This window comes from Haliaeetus albicilla, chromosome Z (assembly GCF_947461875.1).
Source record: "Haliaeetus albicilla chromosome Z, bHalAlb1.1, whole genome shotgun sequence".
In the NCBI taxonomy this organism is placed as follows: Eukaryota; Metazoa; Chordata; class Aves; order Accipitriformes; family Accipitridae; genus Haliaeetus; species Haliaeetus albicilla.
Window position 1 is genome coordinate 38,637,664 of NC_091516.1, and position 16,573 is coordinate 38,654,236.

Here is a 16,573-nt window from a genome sequence, read left to right on the forward strand (position 1 = left end):
TGATTTCCATTTAAATTCTTCAGATCCCTGAATATACAGGTTCTGAACATAACTGTGGGAACTGCCAACAGAACCTGTATATTGCAGCTAACACCAGGGTATTTGTAATCTGCTGTGTAAATAAAGACTCATCTGAAAAAGCTACTGGTAATTCACTGATGGTCCTCATTCAGTTCTGGACACTTTTTTTAAATCTAGAAACAGTTTTAAGAAACTTCTTAACTGACATTGGTCTTTGTCTACCAAAGCAAGGAAGAGTTTATTTTAACTGGGTCACATGATGTCTAAGAAGAACAATACTTCTACTGAACATCATATAGAGAGGTTCAAGAAAGAGCTAGCTGAACAAAGGGAGTGATCTCAAAAATATTTGACAATATTTTGCTTTCTTGCACGCCACATTTCTCTAAAGGAATTTAGTTTTAATATAGCACAAGAGGAAGACAAAAGGTCTTTAAAAATAATCTGTACATCTGGAGAAAACTTAGTACCTCAAGCTAGGTCAGAATATACCTGGCATATGGCATAGGGACTCCTCGTTGTAGCAGAGGTATGCCAGTATAAAAACAGCCTAAACCAGTGGTGAGTCATACTTAATGTTGTTTTGAACTATTAATTTCCCAGCAAACCCAGTTTGTTGATGGCGGATTACAGGTATTTGGGTAGATGTAATCTTCTCTTCACAAAAATTGTATTTTTGTGGCCAGCAAACTGGAAATGGAGTCATATTGCTTATACTCCAAAAAAGGTTTTCCTCATATTATGACAGAATATGCCTTTGTTACTGCAGTGATATATGACTGATTACAGTGCTTTCACATGCCATCAATAAATAATTTCCTCTCCTATCTTTAATTTATAATTCTAATGAAACACTTAGATAGAAACTGAGCTGAATGCATATGCCTATCTTTTTGCTGACAATCTGTAGAATTACGAGCATTTGCAAAAAACTTGGTTTTGTGTAATTCCAAGAGAGCGCTCAAATATTTCTGTGCTCCCAGCAAATGAGAACTAGATTTCTACATGCTGGCAGGAGACAGATTTAAGATATAATCCTTTTCTCACTGTTCGTCTCTAGTTGATTTAGGCAGTTCTTGCTCTCTGAGCTGACTTTTGTGGATCCTATTCTCAGATAACTCTCCCCTTACATTTTTTAAGGTGCTGTCAATCCAATGTAATGTCTGTGAATTTCACTAAGCATTTGAGCTCTTGAGCTAGGCACTGAAACAATGCCTGTAGCAACTCTGTTTCCATCAGCTACTCAGTTTCAAAGATGAGCAGCATTTTCTCCAAAGTGTGATGGCTTCAAATGAAGCAGGAATTTAGATCTCTCTTGTTTTGTATGTGTGTGTGTATATATATAAATATATATATATAAGTAAAGACAGAGAGATATACATGTAAAGATATAGATATGTTTAAAACAATAAAGAAGATGGTAAAGGTGGAAGGTTATAAGTGGAAGAGCTCCAAGTAGTAGGACTTCAAAGTGTGCCACACCCTTGGAATTTAATCCAGACTTTGCCAAGATGATAGTCTCTTTGTATCCAAGATTTTGATTCGGCCTATTACAGAAACAATGATCCACTTACAAATCTGGAGTACAGTCCAAATTTTCATACCTAATGTTTTCATTCTTGTTTTTTAAAGGAATTTTCACAGGCTAAGGACTTCATCCCACTTTCTTATGAAACCTTACATAGCCAGGAGTAAGTGCCAGTCTCTACCAGAAAATGGTAAGGGGTTTGAAACCTCCTCTTTCCTCCCTGTGTCTCTATCCGATTGGCTTAATCACCTACAGTTTCATAAATTGCAGTGGCTAATTAGGGATGTACCATGTTTACTGCCAATTTGCAGTTTAACAACTTTATTTTAAAAAATGTAGGAAAGGTATCAAAAGTTTGCATGATGAAATGCAGCTAATGCAGATATTTAAGAGGTGTCTTTTTCAGCTACACACATGGTGTTCATTTAATTAGAACCAAAATGAAATTATAGTCTAGAAGTATTGAATTTCATTGTAATATTAGTGAACTGGAAAGCAATGTACAGTTCCTGTATGCTGTTTTTTAGAAGCTGACACACATAAATACCTTTTAATTTTAAAGCTCTACTTTGACATTTGAATGAATGGCATCATTAGCTTTTTATGCATCCAGTAAAGATGATAGCTGGTAGTTTTCCATAATAAAAAAGTTAAATGTCAGAAGACGATTTTGATGTTCATATCAGTTTTTCTGTCTATGAATATTCCTAACTTAGAGAGTCATCATTCAAATGTAACTGAAATATAGATAGATCTGAGAGGGCTCTTATTTACTGATGGAAACGTGTACGTGTAGCATCCGGTTCCTACATACCTTTAGGACAAAAAGCTGGTAGAATGTGCTGATGCTTAGGCATTCCTCTCCAGAGATCTATGTTCAAATTTATGCTTCTACAATACCAGTAAAAATGAATCCTCATAAATGGAGAGTACCATTTGGCACAAATGAGTCCCTCTTCACAGTTTGCTCATGAGCTAGGACTCAGGTGTTTCTGCCTGAGCTGGAAAAGCTGTGTAGAAAAGCATGTCCAGTGGTGGAAAAAAAAAAAGGCAAAAAAAAAGGCAGTAGTATAGATCAAGTCTTTTACTATTAAAATGCAGTCCACTCAGTGGAGAAAACTATTAGCATATAATAGAAGACAGGTGTCTTAATACATTTTTAGAAAAGTACTTCAAGGTGCCTAGTAGCAATGACTTTGGAAAAAAAAAAAAAAACAAACCAATTTGGAATACCTAGGTAGCTAGGCAAGAGTTTAATGACCTCATAGCTACCTATATTTTATTTAATTGTGTTGGCATTCAATGCCATTTTTTTAAAATTAGTATGGTTATGTCCTGTGTTTGGAGAAACATTTAAGTCATTCACCGGATTTTCAAAGGAAGCTATCTGGTAAAGTCTTTGTGTTTAATTTCTGTGCTTTCAATGAGGCCATGAACCTAACTAGTCCAACTCTATTTTAAAAACCCCTGAGTACATTTTCACATAACTAGTATAAAAATGTGTCCAGATTACTAAACTCAGTACTCATTATTGGGTCCAACAGAATTCTCATGTAACATGACCAACTTCAGCATTAGTATGTTCTGTTCCTAACATACTTTTACCAATTTTTTAAAAAATTAAGAATGCAAGTATATTTTGTTAATAGCAAGGAGAAAAGAATGAATGAGAAAGGAATAATAAAAAGAAAATTGAATGGAAATTGTGCTAGTCACTACAACATATTTTTCCTGAATCACAAGTAACACTCTAGTTGGCATGACTCACAAAGTCATCAGTTAGTTTCTCTGCCATCCATCATCCCCTACAGGCACTTTTTCCTCTTTATATTTCTATTTGTTTAGGTTGAGTAACTTTAATCAGAAAAAATATTATCTTAATGGCCATGAACACTTTCATTTTTAAAACTGTAAAGCTCTGTACCTGTATATAACCATCAGACTAACTGTTGTTAACATAAATAGTGTCAACGTCAGAGTTTGCCAATTACGGATACCTTCCATGTAAATTAGATTGAATGAGCTTGTCTGATTTGGAAACCAGTGAGTGTATTTTGGCCACATATAGTTAACAGACATACAAACACCTGGCAAAAGAGATGAGTAATGAATTTTACCATACAAAGTAAGTTGTCTGGGTTTGGATCAAATCTGCTTTTTTAGACAGTATTTTAAAACCAAAGATATGTCCTTCCATACAGTAAGCACTGTAGAAGACTGACAACTCTGCTTATCTGTACTCAGCAGGTTGCACTGAATGAACAGGACTCTTTTCATATTAGAATTGCCATCAAGGCATTCAGTCCTTTCTTGCAAAATATGCTTCAAATAATTGAGTACTCAGTACTCAATTTGTTATATTGTGGTGGTTTTTTTTTTCTTGGTTTTTTTTTTAAGTGAACTGAGCCATTTAGTTGAGTTCTAAACCCAGAACCACCACAAAGAGCAACTTACCAGTCATGGCCAGTCTTATACTGGTAACACTGTCCATATATACTTGCAAGAACTATTAGTTTTGTCAGCATAGCAGTATCAGTTACTTGACAAAAAGGAGACAACACCAACAAAAAGAGGGGTTTTGACAGTCTAAAAGTGCCCTTTTTATAAGTAAGAATTATTCCCGTATATGGTATGGCTGACATAATGCAACCCCCCCACACTTCTAATGCAGGACCATGTAATAACAGGTACTATACAAACCTCATGGTGCCAGGAGCAGCTCCAGATGGAAATAGGTCAGTGTATGTCCTGCTGAAAGGCAGCAACGAAGACTGCTTTGTTATATTGCAAAAGCAATTCCTGACTGTCTGATTTGAACTGTGTCTGATGCAGTCTTTGGAGAAACTATTTTGGTAAAAGATTCTCAGACTGTGGAGAACTTGTGGATTTGTTAGTGATACAGGAATTTCATTTCACTCTGATAATGACCTTATTTATTTAAAATGAGTATTGCCATCTACATCGTATAATCTATTTGTCTAATTAAAGGTATTATATGTAAGGTGTTATGTCCTGAACACCAGGACAAAATCTGATGATCTTCTAATGTTACCCTTAATTATCAGACTATGCTACCAGTTATTGACAGAACTGCTAATAATATACATCACACTAAATTTATTTCTAAAATTACTGCTATTTGTGTGCAACTTTATTTGGTTGTCTGCTAAATCTTTGCATCTAATTTTACTGTAAATAGCATTTTTCAAGATAGCAAATTTTAAACAGAAGGACATTATTTGCTTGAAATTAGTTATGACTTAATGAATAAGTTTCATAAATACTGGTATGTGTCTTTCAATTTCTGCTGTGTGTGAGAATGCATATCAGATTACTAGTTGTATTGTTAGCTGGGGACAGGCTACTGAAAATGAGTCATCACTTTTTTTTTTTAAAGTAGAGGGTCTTTTTTGTCTTTCCTCTCATAACCATCCAGTAATTTTTAATTTTAAAAATGCAAACAAGACTACTCCTCCCTTTACCTCTTTTTTCCTCCACAAAAAAAAAAAAAGTGCAAAACCAACAGTAGAAGATGTTTTCTCTACAATATCTGCAGGAAATGTGTAGGTCAATTGAAATTCATTCTTTAAGGTGGCTGCTACAGGTATGGGAATGCTGGTGGGAGTGTGAAGGACAGTTTAGATGCTTCATCTCTTGAAAAGCTGTATTTATGTGACTTGGGCGAGGAGTATAAAATTCAGGCCATGATATGCTTAGGAACTCATCCTGAGAAAGATTTATGAAAACTAATCCAGACTATAACTGTATTAACTGCACCTGATTCACTTGGACAAGAGAGGAGATGTGTTTACCCTTGCAGAATTTTACCTTCCCTAAATGATAATTCCAACCTCACTTTTTAAAAATAAACATTACTTTCATCATTGACCATCCCCAGCTGCAGAGGAAAACTTCAAGATATATCTGCTAAATCTCAAAAATAATTACGTTTATTTATTTTAATCTCTCTCTCTTCTTAATACGTGAGGTTAGCAGTACAGCTCTCCATCCACACCCCAGCCACCCTCAGCTGCTTCTTTACCCCTACTACATGAAATGAAACTTCCCTGGAAAATACTGGGGTATAATTTTGCAGCAGCAGTCAAATCCTCAGCCCTCAGGCATTCCACATGTTGATCTGGGTATGGGGTGGGAAACGAACAGGTTGGTCTGAATATTTTCTCATTCTGAATGGAAGGCCCTTCCTGGTGTTTGACATGAACATCATTATCATTCAGCCTAACTTCAGTGCCAGTTCAACAACTTACATATACATGGGAAATGTGACCTTTTGCTGCAACATGCTTCAGTGCATCTGCTGGCACCTAACCTACTGGCTGAAAGAGAGAAAACTACTGGACTGAAAATAATACACTGTTTTCCCCTTAGGAAATACAGAGCCTATGGTTCTGTAGATTTTCCCTTTATTATTTTCTTGATGTCATAATCATCCTATCTCTTGAGATAGTGCATGGGACAGGACTCTCTTACTAGCCTTTGAAAACAGGCAGACTGCCCAGGCTGTCTTGGTTACACTGAGGAATACAGGGGGGTAGCTGGAATTCGGTATTTCTCTAGTGGTCACAGCTGGGAAACAAACACCTGTAAGCTGCTCAAGCTGGCTAAATAATAAAGAGTCCTGCTGCCGCTGAAATGTACTGCAGAGCTCAGAAACACCAACTGGCTGCCCTAGTGGTGGACAGAGCATGAAAGTTAGCACACGTGCATTTTTCTTCTAATGCTCTCTCCGACCTAACCACTCCACACAGAAACAATCTTCTTCATCTTAGATACTTTACAAAATAAGCCACCAAATGGTGACACTCACAAACAGGTTTTTGTTTCTGTCCTGGTTTCAGCTGGGATAGAGTTAACTGTCTTCCTAGTAGCTGGTACAGTGCTATGTTTTGAGTTCAGTATGTGAAGAACGTTGATAACACTGATGTTTTCAGTTGTTGCTCAGTAGTGTTTAGACTAGAGTCAAGGATTTTTCAGCTTCTCATGCCCAGCCAGCGAGAAAGCTGGAGGGGCACAAGAAGATGGCACAGGACACAGCCAGGGCAGCTGACCCAAACTGGCCAACAGTGTATTCCATACCATGGGACGTCCCATCAAGTTTAGGAACTGGGAAGTGGGGGCGGGGAATCGCTGCTTGGAGACTGGCTGGGTGTCGGTCGGCGGGTGGTGAGCAGTTGCCCTGCGCATCATTTGTACATTTCAATCCTTTTATTACTACTGTTGTCATTTTATTAGTGTTATCGTTATCATTATTAGTTTCTTCTTTTCTGTTCTATTAAACCGTTCTTATCTCAACCCACGAGTTTTACATCTTTTTCCCGATTTTCTCCCCCATCCCACTGAGTGGGCGGGGAGTGAGTGAGCGGCTGCGTGGTGCTTAGTTGCTGGCTGGGGTTAAACCACGACAGTTTCCATTTTGTTTGTTTGTTTGTTTGTTTTGTGTGTGTGGAAAGGTATTTACTTGTTTCCTTATTTTTTTTTTCAGTTTTTTCCCCCTCTCATTTCTGTTGCATCTAAGCGTTAGAACGTTTTCACTAGTCATAAATAGTATCAAATATTGTAAAGCAAAATAAATCAAAAAAATGGTAAATCTGATACCAAAGCCAAGCATTTGATTTCAATGTATTCATTTATATTCTATTACAAGATTAAACATGCTACCATGGATCTCAGGGTACATTTTTTGGAAAATTATTTTTAAAATGTATTATTTGCCATAGGAACTGCATAATTTTTACTGTTATAATAAAAGAAAAGGGATCCTGAAGTATACTTAGCATACACTTATGGTAAGATGGGCCTAAGAGATAAAATAGTTTTGCTTTCAACAACCAATCCTTTGCTCAAAATTATAACCTAACTTGCAAATTTGCATTTAACTTTGTGGTAAATACCTGATTCCTAAATTTGCAGTTCTTGACTAGGAAAGTGCAACTATCTGCAGAACAGAGCAATGGTACTTCTATCTGTCTGAATAAGTGGCAACCCTCCTCCCCCCGCAGCTTTCTGTCATAGACAGCCATTTTGGGAACTACATAAAGAAACAGATATAAAAAGTGGGACTGCTCAGGAAGTGCTAGACCATAGTGACCCCATCCATTCTTACCCAGCAGCCCTCCCCTTTCCCCATTATGTACTTAAGAATTACATTAATGTCTACCATAAAGCATGATGTTGGTGTAAATAATGTTTGGTCTTGCTGCTTTGTAAATTGCAAAATCATGAACTTGCTTATTTATATTGGCAGTCCCATAAAGAATATGATAATCAGAAATATAAGCAAGCTATGAATCTTTGTATACTTTTTCACTGCATCCTTGGTTTGGGTTTTTAAGGAAAATGAATGAAAGTGATAATCAAAGAATCAAAAGTTAACGCAAGTTCTACCATCTTGTTAGATGAGCAAAGTAGAAAGAAATAAGAAAAGATAGTTAATTTTTTACATATATTACATCCTACTCTTTTACAAGAGCCTGGTTTCATACCACAGTTATGACAGAAGAGAGACCTATGATGACCAGCGTTGAAGAGAGTCACCCTTTCAGTATTCTATGATACTGCTTCTGGCTGCCCAACACTGTCATCACGATTCATTAGAGGAGGACACTCTGCAAGCAGTGTATCAAAACAGGCTACAAAACAGACTTTACGTGATCAGACTTAAATCAAACTAAGACAGTACAGAATTTGGTTTAAATAACCTTATACTTTATTTTAAAACTTTTAAAAAGCAATGTGTTAGAACATACAATTTACAATTTTAAATTTTCTGATATATTTTATACTAATAAAATAACAATCTCTGGCAGTCATTAATAAGAGTGAGGAAGCTATTTGTTAGTCAATATGCATGACATAAAGTGCTGTAATAATTCTTTTTATGCTATAGAAGCAATTTTCCCCATTAAATGTGCACATTTTCTCTGCCTATTCTTGATTGGCTGCTAAACATTTCACAAAAGTTTGCTCTGTCTTCAGAATTTGACAATCCAAACAGCCAGTTTAGCAAATGAAAGAGCATGGATTATGACAAAAAAATCTCAGCAGTGATGTTAGTATAAACCTCTTAGTTTTGGGTTTGTTTGGAGGGCTTTCTTCTGCTTCACCTTCTTTCATCTTATGTTCCATCAGAAAAGTCCTCTGCAGAACAGTTGTTTTCTCTTTCAGCCACTGTCAAGTCTTTATTTCTTAAAATATATATTCAGAAGTATATGTGATATGTAAACTACATTAAAAAAATGTTACTGGCATATTTTCTCTCTCTAGAAACAACAACTTGTGTCACAATATATTTATATGTTGAATCTTTTTTAACTATGTATCATACCACATATCATTCATGTTCATTTGGTACTAAGAAAAACTATCAGACTCAGCGTTTATATTCCAAAATTAAGATAAAATTGATTTCAGTTACGTTTTACAGGTCATTTACTTAGATATTGGTCTCAAGAGGTAAAAAATGATTAGTGAACAATAATGATCAAGTGAGGAAAGATACAAAGACATACCTGAACATAAATATCAAGTATATAAAATATTATTCTGGATAACTACATATAAATACTGGTAATTAATGTTATTGTTTTCTCATACAGTACCTTGTATAGACTGTCCCTTAATAGTCTATTATAAGGTTAATTAAAGTTTCATTTTCCCAGATAAGATCATCTCATGTACTTCTTTGGTTAACAAGACATATGCTTTCTTAGAATTATCTAAAAAATAAAGAGGATCAGTAATCGTAGATGGATTAAAACCTTCATCCACCAGTCGAAATTTTTGTTGTTTGAATGTTCCAGTCATTTCCATTTTTTCCTATAGAAGAGAGAAAGATTTATTGTTCAATAGAAGAGCTTCTTTTCTTTTACTCACATTCACATTTGTTTTTGAAAATCTTACTTGATAGAAGGTTAATACTGTTCTCATTACGCTGGAAGACTAGAACTTTTGTGCTGCTATGGACCAACACCTCAAGACATGGTGGAAAAAAGTTACAGCCCATTGCTTTCTGCATCGCTGTGCTGTGTCTCATCACAGTGTCTCATCTGGTGTAGCCCCAGACTGGCCAAGACAATCTAGGTTCTTCATTTGTGTGCATTATGAAACTACATATTGTAAAGAATCTGAAAGTAAAAACTGTCATCATCAAGAAACTCTTACTTAAAAAAACCCAGGAGATTCTCTGTATCTATGATTATTGTCACCTTAAATAAAGGGTTGAAAGAATCACGTACTAAATCAGCCATACTCATACTCAGCCAGGTCCAAATAAAGGTGGATCTTTACCATATATATTTACAATGTTTTCAAGCTTCTTTTCAGTGTCACTGTGTCCCTTGGAAAAAGTAGTGAGAGGCATCTCTAGTAAGAGTCTTTTCTCTATCTCCCTACCTCTTTTCTGCCCCACTTTATGACCTCTGTCCATTATCTTGTCTTCTGTCTTTACATTTTTATATATATGCGAACAATCTCTGAAAATGAAAAATTAAGTATTATCTCCAACAACTCATCTACTCCAGATCTACCTCCAGATTCTATCTACCTGCTTTGGTTGGTCTAAGAAACATGCTGACATCTTCTGAAGTATGACTACATGTCAGATCAAGCTCATAAGGTTTTTAATTTTTTCCCTTGAATTTCCACCCACTGCCTTCTTTCTTGGTTAACAACAGCGGTACCAGCAGCAATTCATCTGTAATGTAGGCATTTAAATTCTAATCAAAGTTCCAGATACTTAATATCCAGGCTATGTCCAAGATTCAGATTCATTCTGCCCAGCATAAAGGTTTTTTGTACATCTGTATAGCAATAAATCTAGACTAGGTTCTTATAATTTCTTAAACTGACTACTGCAACATTCTGAAGTGTAATCTTGCTTGTAAAGCTGCTGCAAAAGGTTATCTTCCTGGACTTATGAGATCTACAGATATACATATATTTCAATTTCAAGGTCCTTCATAACCTTTTCCTTATTCCCCCTTTATTCTGAATCAGTATTCAATTTCTGATTGGCCCAGGGAACAACTTTCCATAGTTCATCTTCTCTTTTCAAAAAATTATTATTTTTTTCATCTTCTCCTCAAACTTATGAGACTTCCTTCATAGGCATCTTCAAAAACATTTTTCTGTTTGCCTTTGTCATGATGTTTTCAAAACACTTACCAGAAATGACTATGCTCCTCAGACTTCACCTATTGTGATGACCAGTATTTTATGTTTGCTATACTCCCATTTTTTCTAGCCATATGTAGTCCATTGTATTACATTTACATTTCTAACTCTTTGGGGGAGGGACTATTTTTTTTTCCCAAATTCGACAGTTACTACAGCAAAGTACTAGTACACAAACAGGGATGACTTTGATGATTATGATGGTGACAATAATAATGTACGTTTTTAATTCACCTTTTCAATTTACCTAGTACCCTTTCAAATGCTTTAACTTTTGTCATTATATTACACAGCAAATAACATTTCATTTATTGTGCACAATTGGTGTCTCCTGCTTTAGCTCTACTTCTCTCTTCTCTCATTTCCACTGAATAAAATGGATTTTAGATTATTTTCTCCAGATGCAATTGTTCATATTTTACTAATCTGAATCTTTTTGTTTTGCCATGTTCATGCTTCTAATCTCCCTAAATCCTTTGGTATGATCTCTATCCCTACTCATTTGTACAATTCCTCCTGTTTTAACATAATCTGCAAATTTAGTGACTTTTTGTGTAATTCCTTTCCCAGGACTCCATTAATGAAGACAGCAAACAGGACCAGTTCTAAAACTAATCAACTGATATATGAACAAGCACTCTCTGTTATTCATTTAGCCGTCTCTGTGTTCAAATGATGTAGATGTTTGTATGCACTGTGCAATAATGCAGCTTACCTGCAGTCTTAAAAAAAGAGGACAAGCATAACTTGGTAGATAGGTCACAACTTGCTTATACATTTGCCCCAAGTCTAATGATGTATTCTGCTTTAAAATAAGAGAGGCCATTCCTGCTTTTCCTTCATGAGCTGGGAGAAAGGAAGTGAGAGGAGAATTTTGAATGAATAAAGTTGACATTTTAGTGATGAACCTTACGAAAAAGAACTGTAGTGCATTAATAAACTGACAGTCATATATCATCTTCTGAGTTGCAGTAAAGCTGGAAAATTACATTCATATTTTATATGGTATTACATATATTTGGAGATCACTCAAGTGATCACTTAAGCAATAATGCTGTAAATTAGTTTGGCAGGTAAGAGTAAATGGAGTCCCATGTTCAATATTAATCAATAAATGTGGAAAAACATCAACACCATTCCTCTCTCAAAAACAAGAGTGCTGAGCCTCTTTCCTGGATTAACCAATTATGTCTTCTCTTCAGTTTTAGTCTTTCTCTCTTGCCAGCATCTTCTCTCAAACTGTGGATCTGAATGTTGTTAACAGAGAGATTAAAAGTTCTTACTGGTTTGTCTGGAAAGAGAGCACTGTGGGTCTATGGGAAAGACCAAAATGGGCAAAATCTAAAAGCAATGAACTCCAGCAATCAAAAATAACTGCACACTTCAACCATCAGTTAGTAGTAACAGCAGAGACATTCTGCCAACCTTATCTTTTGTCTCCGTTCCATTTTTTTTTTTTTTTGCTAATGCTACAAAATATGTAAGGAACTTGATTTCTTTATGTTTAAGTGCAATTATCAAGACAGTTGCATAAACTGGATAGGAATCTGCAGGCAAATGTTGTACAGGAAATTTGAAGCTCTCATATTTTTGAGTCTGATTTTCAGTCAGTCTTCTTTATTACAGTCTTCCTTCTTGTGTGGCTTTAAACTAGAGGTAAGTGACACCTTTTTCACATTTTAAACTCTTATCATTTTGTGGTGGGTTCATCCTGGCCAACAACCAAACATCCAGCCAGCTTCTCACTCACTCCCTTCTCCCATGGCATGAGAAGGGAATAGAAGGAAAGCAAGAATACTCATCTATCAAGATAATGGCAGTTTAACAGGGAAAGCAAAAGCTGCATGGACAAGCAAAGCAAAATCAGGACTTCATTCACTATTTCCCATTGGCAGGCAGATGTTCAGCTTCTTCCTGCAGGGCAGGGCCTCATTCAGCACATGTGGTGGTTGCTTGGGAAGACAAATGTTATAACCACAAACATCTCACCCTCTTCCTTTCCCCAAGCTTTTATTACTGAGCATGGCATCATATGACATGGAATATCCCTTTGGTCAGTTTGGGCCCACTGTCCTGTCTACGTGTGCTCCCAACTTCTTGCCCGCCCCCAGCATACTCGCTGCAGGGAGAAAGCCTGGATACTGTGCAAGCTTTGTTCAGCAATAGCCAAGCGTTGGTCAGTTATCAACACCACCAATGAAAATACAGCACCATACAGACTCCTATAAAGAAACTTATCTCTATCCCAGCCACACCTAGTATGCATTTTAAAAAAAGACAGCGTGAGTGGGAATCAAGCCCTGATGATCTCATGAAAATTAACAAAAAAAAAATTATTAAAAAGAAATTAATATATTTTCTTTCTTAATAATTTATTTATTTGTCTCTTCATTTTATTTTTCACCTTGTCCTTGGTTTTGTAATGTATCTGTTTACAGATGTTTTATGAGGCTACATGAAAAGTGAAATAAGACAGAAAAATGTCATCATACACTTACTTTCCTTTAGAGTTGCTTTAATTCTTAGCTTGCTGACATTTTATTTTGACACATGGATGTGTGGATTTTCCACAGATGTGAATTTAATAAATCTTTAAACTTTAATTTAGATTATGTAGCTATCACAAATTCATGAAAAGTAACTTTTCAAAAATACATATCACTGCATACACATAAAAATGCATGATTCACTGGCTCATTCACAATCTGGTAGTATTTTCATTATCTACATCTACATTTTAGCTAGGTATCAAACAGATGACTCAATCAGAAGTGATTCATCAGTTTAAAACATGAAATAAAAGAGTTATGAGGGTTAACAACTAACCTAGGGGAAGAAAAATACACAGCTAATGCTTCTTTTACCTGGCACAGATACACCATACACATTTGCTTCTTGTATGAAGTCCAACATTACAATGACATCAGAAACTTCTGTAGTTGCAACATTCTCCCCTTTCCATCTAAAACGTGTGGAAAAATAATTTAATCCCATGAAAACATATGGACACCTCCTCTTTTAAAAAACATTAACTTTAGTAGGAACTCCATTCATTTCAGACTAACACCACCTCAAATTTTCTCACACTTGTCACATTGGTATATTTATCTGATCACCAGAAGACAACGCTTGCAATTCAAATGGTACTGGATATTAGCTATCACTATACAGCACAATGAAAGCTTATCATAATCTGATATGAGTCTTCCAAATTTTGACATGTATCTAAATGTATCAAATGTGACCAGTCTTTACTATTTGATACATTTTTTTCCACTTAGTATCCAACTTCCTTGCTCACTGCAAAACCATCACTAGTTACTATGCTTACTGGAAGGACTGTACAAAGAGCTGTAATTCCTACAAAACATTCTGGAAATGAGCTATCCAGCTCCACAGGAACACTTTCTACAAAATTCAGCCCCTGTTATCCACTTCAAGAGCATTATAAACTACATCACAATAGTAATAAACTGAACACTTCTGGTTGAAAACAAATAGAACAGTATTATTCTATTCTGCATGTCCATTTTTTAAAATGAAAAAATCTGAAAAGAAACAATGATTATACCTGAAGGTATCTCCAATCCTGTCCCAAAAATACAGAAAATTCTCATGGTCTTGAACCATTAGATCTCCAGTATTTAAATAAAGATCTCCCTTCTTAAATACCTCACAGAGTAATTTCTTTTCTGTGTGTCTCTTATTGCCAGCGTAACCAAAGAAGGGGTTCTTCGCATTGACTTTGGAAATGAGAAGACCAGCCTCACCTATACAGAGAAGTTGAAAGAATGTAAACCTAAGGTATCATGCACATTTCCTGTACTTTACATTAATATCAATTTGGTACATACGATTTTACAAGACCAGGAACCAAGCTTAGCAGGGTTCAGTACATAAGACCCAAAAACTTAATTGTGTCGACTGCTTTACAATTCCTGTGGTCACCTCTATGTGCAAAGTGACCACAAAGACACAGTACAATATTGTCCACTCAAATTCCCAGTCTTTTGTATTTCTTCCTGATGACTCATCAAACTGTTTTCTCCCAGAACTGTTATCTATCAATTGTGAGTTCACTAGCAGGTTTACTATCCTCTCAAAGTGCAGACTTCAAGTGAATAGTATGTCCCACTCCCCACACCTTACTGAATTTCCAGTGATGAGTCTCAACTTTATCAGCTTCCTACTGAAAAACTGGTGTTAATAAAAAGCAGGTGTTCAACCCAGGCATTAAATCCCTATTTAGTCTCCTTTCAGAAGTTCTGAGAACACCTCTTAAGAATTTTCATTAATGTGATATAGCCTTATTGCTTTCTTTTTGGTGTAAAATATAGAAGTTTTAATACAATTTGTTTTCTCAAAAAAATAGGGAGAGATGGGGATAGGATTATCCTGTTATGCATGTAGTGTATCAGGGTGTTAGTTTGCTGAAAGCAGAATAGTTGTATGAACGCCTAACCTTTCTGGAAGCACATTCTGAACAACAAAGCTTATGAGTTACATTACTTTGTATCAGAGACAAGAATTATAAATATGAAAATATATAAAAATAAAAATGTGTCCAAATGTATGCACAATTTTTAATTTAAGACTGCCTCTTTATGAAAGAGCTGTGCCCTTTTTCCATAAATTGGTAGTGGTTTAGGTGACAGCATTTATTTCACTTGTAGTGTCACTGCAGCCACGATGCTCTGAAGATACAGGGCATGGCTAAGACAAAGTCTATAGATGTAATACTTTTTATTAGACTGACTGGTATAATTGAAAAAAAATTAAGACCACGTGTCTAATTAGAGCATGTGTTCCCCTCACAGGTCAGTCTGACATCCCTACAGATAACTTCCTACAAAATTTCATGTTTGGGGGACCATATTTTCCTCAAAAGTTCCCACCTTTGATTAAAACCTGTTACAGAATCTCTTAACTCCTTTGAAAAATCTGTTTCAGCTCCCTGTTAAAGCTGCCTCCCTGACCTTTGATATAAGTGTTTCTTGCTTCAGCTTCCAGGCATTAATTACAGCTGTTACCTTCCTGCAGTACAACAGAGATGCTTCAGTATCTGATAAACACTTTGAATATAGGTATAATTGAGAGATACGAGATATTTGATAAGTATTTTGAAGACAGCTATAATCAAGCAACATCTTTAAAAAAAAAAAAAATTTGATAAGCTTAATCAACTCACTTAGTCAGGAACACTTAATTTCTCACCAAAAAGCATTTGCTCTAATCCCCCAGTCTTTCCTGTAGATTTCTTAGGCAACCATCTCACTATGTTAACTTCCTTTAAAAAACACAGATGTCATTATCTACATATTCAGAGATAATATCACATCCTCACTTTTGAACATTGCTCTTCTGTGAATATATCCGAGGATCTCCTAAGTTCTTCTGGTGTCAGCACTGGTATGTTTAATAATGTTCTGTCTTACATAAAAAATTATACTGCTTTTGTCAGAGCAAAGAGTAACAGTTGATGTTGGCATAGTACAGTAATGTAATAGCAAGGCTCCTTAAAAGAATTCTCTGGAGTATTTGTATTACAATTAAAAGGCTGTTATAACCTATTAAAATACATACTTACCTTTCTTAACTTTTTCACACCAACCATCCTTATTTCTAATTGGTTCATCTTTTTGGAAATCATACTTAATTAAATCAAATGGGAAAAAAAGCTAAAAAAGGGAAAAAGGGTGATCAGTTATTCATCTACACAGTGACATCTGGTGGCAGCAAATATAAGCAGGTAAACCTTTACTCCAGTTTTGCTCATCTAAAAGTAGAATGTAGTTTCATTTAAAACTGAAAATACTTTGTATGTAAACTTAC

General features: G+C 35.6%; 1 protein-coding gene across 3 annotated transcripts in view; it reads right to left on the reverse strand.

Moving 5' to 3' along the window:
- Positions 1 to 8,253: 8,253 nt before the first annotated feature.
- The window catches only part of SLC27A6 (solute carrier family 27 member 6), a 46,899-nt gene continuing 38,579 nt past the window's right edge, over positions 8,254 to 16,573 (reverse strand). For all 3 annotated transcript variants that reach the window (XM_069777646.1, XM_069777644.1, XM_069777643.1), the window contains 5 exons: positions 16,329 to 16,419; positions 14,313 to 14,511; positions 13,606 to 13,703; positions 11,457 to 11,587; positions 8,254 to 9,385 (listed from right to left, as the gene is read on the reverse strand). In XM_069777646.1, coding sequence (XP_069633747.1) covers positions 9,209 to 9,385; positions 11,457 to 11,587; positions 13,606 to 13,703; positions 14,313 to 14,511; positions 16,329 to 16,419 — 696 coding nt within the window. In that variant the 3' untranslated portion in view covers positions 8,254 to 9,208. The remainder of the gene's footprint in view (positions 9,386 to 11,456; positions 11,588 to 13,605; positions 13,704 to 14,312; positions 14,512 to 16,328; positions 16,420 to 16,573) is intronic.